General features: G+C 37.9%; 1 protein-coding gene across 1 annotated transcript in view; it reads left to right on the forward strand.

Annotated features, from left to right (window-relative positions):
- The first annotated feature begins 2906 nt into the window (after positions 1–2906).
- Positions 2907–5101, forward strand: part of LOC147817305 (uncharacterized) — a 4259-nt gene continuing 2064 nt past the window's right edge. The window contains exon 1 of the mRNA XM_087171107.1: positions 2907–2953. Within this exon, the coding sequence (XP_087027233.1) occupies positions 2907–2953 (47 nt within the window). The remainder of the gene's footprint in view (positions 2954–5101) is intronic.

Here is a 5101-nt window from a genome sequence, read left to right on the forward strand (position 1 = left end):
ATCAGTTTAACTGCTGAGAGCCTGAAGAAAACACAATGATTCAAAGCAACAAGGTTTAAACAAAAACTCAGAGTAAACAAAATGATTGTCCTATTCTTGTTTTTCCTAAGCAACACTATTCTGGTTTCAGGTAATATCATCAAGATCATCTTAAGATTTTTTTTTTAGTTTTAAAAAATTAATTTATAGATTTGCGTGTGTTCAGCCAGATTCTTGAAGTGCTGTTAGTTCAGTTTGATTTTTCATTATTTTACTTTTTGACTGTTCAGTTTTTCAAGTTATCAGTGTTGATGCTCATGATGTATTTTATTCTGATGCTTCTGTGATCTCTTTCCCACAGGTTCCTCTCTCAGTGACCAAGTCCACCAGAGTCCAGGCGACATTTACAGCAAATCAGGAGAAGAAATCACAATAAAATGTTTACACAGTATACAGAGTTACAACCGAATCCTCTGGTACAAGCAATTAAAGAACAGACAACTACAGCTCCTGGGATACATGTATTTAAACAATGCATATCCAGAGCCAGGACTTGATGTCAAGATGAATGGCAATGCAGATAAAGACAAGACCTGCACATTAACAATAGAAAGACTGAACAGTAGTGCAGTGTACTTCTGTGCTGCTAGTTACCACAGTGCTTCATATCACTGCTCCTCAGTACAAAAACCTCCTCATCACACCATCATGTTTTCTCTGTATTACAGCTCACAGCCCCGTACACCTGTAATCTTTCCTGGCAGTATATCATCACTCAACTACTACTGAACCAGTGGTGTGTAGTGGGGGTTTATACGATAGTTACACTTTTTAGAAGAGCAGGATGCACTATGACACCACCCACTTACCGAGCTCAAGTTTATTGGCTAATATGAGAGTTAAAGAGGTTGTAAATAATCAGTTTAACTGCTGACTCATTGAAGCAAGAAAATGATCTCAAAGCAACAAGTTTAAACAAAAACTCAGAAAACAAAATGATTGTTCTATTCTTGTTTTTCCTAAGCAACACTATTCTGGTTTCAGGTAATATCATCAAGATCATCTTAAGATTTTTTTTATTAAAGTTTTAAAATAATCAATTTATAGATTTGCGTGTGTTCGCCAGATTCTTAAAGTGCTGATAGTTGAGTTTGTTTGTTCATTATTTTACTTTTTTATTGTTCAGTTTTTCAAGTTATCAGTGTTGATGCTCATGATGTATTTTATTCTGATGCTTCTGTGATCTCTTTCCCACAGGTTCCTCTCTCAGTGACCAAGTCCACCAGAGTCCAGGCGACATTTACAGCAAATCAGGAGAAGAAGCCACAATCAAATGTTCACACAGTATACAGAGTTACAACCGAATCCTCTGGTACAAGCAGTCAAACAGACAACTGCAGTTCCTGGGATACATGCATTCAGACAATGCATATCCAGAGCCAGGACTGGATGTCAAGATAGATGGAAGTGCAAATAAAGACCAGAACTGCACATTAACAATAGAAAGACTGAACATCGGTGCAGTGTACTTCTGTGCTGCTAGTTACCACAGTGCTTCATATCACTGCTCCTCAGTACAAAAACTTCCTCATCTGTTTTTTTTTTGTTTGTGTAGAAGAGGAAGATGCACAATGACTCCACCCACATCATGAGATGGGAGGGTTTAATCAAAAAGGTAAAAGCAGAAATAACTACTTCACTCATTGTAGGAACAAGATACTGATCTTATTTTCTTCAATATACCTGAACACTCAGAAAACACAAAATGATAATCCTTTTCATTTTTACTACATTTAATTCTAATCTGGTTGGAGGTAATGAGATTACACAAAGAAATTCTAACTCAACTTTTCAACTTATTCTGTTTCAACATTTGCTTGAGTACAGCATATGTCTGTTTTTATGCTCATGTTGTATTTGGTCTGATGTTTTTCCCACAGGTTCCTCTCTCAGTGAGAAAGTCCACCAGACTCCAGCTGATATTTACGAGGAACCTGGACAAACAGCCCAAATCAGCTGTTTACACAGAATTGACAACTATAATCGAATCCTCTGGTACAAGCAATTAAAAAACAGACAACTAAAGCTCCTGGGATTCATGTTAGCAAACATTGCAAAACCTGAAGATGGAGTGGATGTAAAGATAGAGGGGGCTGCAAATAAAGGAGAGACCTGCACATTAACAATAGAAAGAATGAACAGTAGAGCAGTGTACTTTTGTGCTGCTAGTTACCACAGTGCTACACATCACTGCTCCTCAGTACAAAAACTTGTACTGTATTACAGCTCACATCTCCTTACACCTGGAATAAGCCATTCTAACCAATGTTGGTCTTTCTTCTGATTAAGATCTGAGATTATAATGGGAGGTCCTTTCTATGGAGCCATGCTGTTGACATCACACCTGCCATTATAAAAAGCAGCCTCTGACATTCAGTGTCTGTTGTGGCTCCATCTCATCTTATCAGAATCATGATGGCTCGAATACTCATCATATTTGCAGTCTCGTCTCTGTGGTTTCAAGGTAGAAGAACAAAAATGTATTTTTCTTCAGTGTGAGAGAGTGTACAGTTTATTAATATTGAGGTATTTATGAACATGGTAACAGGCTGATGGAGAGCTACATGTAGTCTCTAATTCTGACAACAAAACTGGGCTGAGAATCATTCAGTAGGAGAGGACGTAATGTTTTTAAACTTTTCAAATGTCTACATGTGATACACAACGCAAATTACTGTGAGCATTTAAAAAACAATCAGTGCAGAAAAACGCTAAAAATATATATTAATAAAAGTATAACATAACATTTTTCCCCTAAAGGGAATACAAATCATATTTGAATTTTGTATTTTCTCCACACAGTTCAATGCCAGGATGTGACCCAACACCCTGCAGTCAGCTGGAATTATCAGTCCAAATCTGCAGAGATGAACTGCAGCCACAACAAAGATGCTGGTCATAACCAGATGTACTGGTACAGGCAGCGTCCAGGGGAGACCATGACACTTATTGTTTACACAGTTTATGAACAGGCCCCTGATTATGGACAGAAGAATCAAACCAAATACTTAGCTACCAAAGAAAACATAGAGAGCGGGGCCCTTACTGTGAAAAGCTTGCAGCTGGAGGACAGTGGTGTGTATTTTTGTGCTGTCAGCAAACACAGTGATGTGAGAAGTATCAACAGCTGAACAAAAACTCCTTGCCAATAAATCTGGTGCATTAGAAGCCTTATTTTGACTTTTATATCTTCCCAGTAGGTGGTGCTGGAGCTCCAGAGATACTCTTTAGCTCAACACACACAGCACCGACACTAGCAGAGGAGAGGGTGTTAATCAAAGAGTGTATAGTGAAAAGTTTATTCAGTCAAGAACTTAGAGGCACTCAGTTTTCTGTGTTCATTCAAGCAGGAGGACAACATGTCAACATCATTCTTTTTATCTTGGCTCATTGGTAATAACTTTCATCATTCATGAATATCACTTCATCTATAGTTTCTACATGGTTCATTCATTTTCTTTCTTTCTAGGTGTTTGTCTGGGACTTGAGGTGCATCAGTCTCCCTCTGATCTCATCGCACAACCTGATGACAAAGTGCAGATTTTCTGCAACCATGATAAAACAGACTACAGAGTGATGCTCTGGTATCAGCGCTCACCTGGAGACACAGCTATGAAACTCATTGGATATTTGAACTTTCAAAATGTCCAAATGGAAGAGTCATATAAGAGGGACTTTAATATGTCTGGAGATTTGAGTGGGACTAAAGCAAAGAATGGCTCTCTTGTATTCAAACTTTTAGCACAAGAGCACAGCGCAGTTTACTACTGTGCAGCTAGCAAAGCACGCTGACAGAAATCCCCTCTGAACTTAACAAAAACCCTGCACAATCTTTCATCATCAGTGGTTTTGAATAAGACACTGAGTAAACTGCTTCCTGACACCTGTTTTTGTGGTTGTATTTTAGTTTATTGCAATCATATCATAAGCTAATGTAATTGAGTCTCTGTTTATGTTCTGTTCTAAAATATAATGACATCTGTCCCAAAAATCCAACATCAACAAAAGAGCATATATAGAAATTAAAGTTTAAAATGCAAATACATAAAGCCACGCCTCCTTCCTGCATCATCATTTTTCCTCCTTAAATGTGAGAAACCACTAACAACAGACACCCTGTCATCAATGAACTGATGCTGCATTGCATCCATGACATTCAGATCTCTACATGATGATTTCATTTCTCTTTTGCCATTTCCTCACAGGTAACAGCTGCTTCACTGTGAAGTGAGAGGTACCGTATTTATATTTACATCTTAAATCAATAATCTGTCCATCTCTGCTTACAGCAGGTGTTTCTCTGGGGGTTCAGGTCCATCAGTCTCCATCTGCTCTCATCAGAAATGCTGGTGATGATGTACAACTTTTCTGCACTCATGGAAAATCTGACTACAGAGCGATGCTGTGGTACCAGCAGTCACCAGGGGACAAAGCTCTGAAACTTCTTGGATATGGATATGCACAGTTCAATAACGACAGTGTGGAACCACCATTTAGAAAACATTTCAAATTAGCTGGAGATTTGAGCAGTGACAAAACAAAAAATGGTTCACTTTCCATAAACAAACTAAAGGCACTTGAACACACCGCAACGTACTTCTGTGCAGCTAATCAGCCACAGTACATCAACCCTACATCTGTTCTTTACAAAAACCTCTTCCCCTCTCGTTTCAGAAAGTAGGTTAAATACCCCCAATGATTTATCATTTATTCATCTTTGTTCATCATTAACTCCATTTCATTTCCCTTTCCTGCTTTAGACACATTAACAACTTGTCAAGAACTTGTTAATTTAGCTTCAATTAAAATCATCCATTTTTTTCTGGATTAAACATTCAGATCAAAGTTTAGTAATATTCCTAAAAGCCAAAGCCTTGAAGGATAAAGGTCATTTGGTGATCATGAATTCTCTTGAATATCAACAATTTCACACTGATCAGCTCAGGGAAACTTATGAATTCAACTGAACTTTAAACACAGCATCAAAACTTTACCTGGTTGAAAACCTCTATCATTATAGTGAAGGAGTGATGATGTAAGAGCAGCACCATCCCTATTATTC

This window comes from Seriola lalandi, unplaced genomic scaffold (assembly GCF_002814215.2).
Source record: "Seriola lalandi dorsalis isolate HSWRI2012SDOR001 ecotype SW California unplaced genomic scaffold, Sedor1 jcf7180002054976, whole genome shotgun sequence".
NCBI lineage: Eukaryota > Metazoa > Chordata > Actinopteri > Carangiformes > Carangidae > Seriola > Seriola lalandi.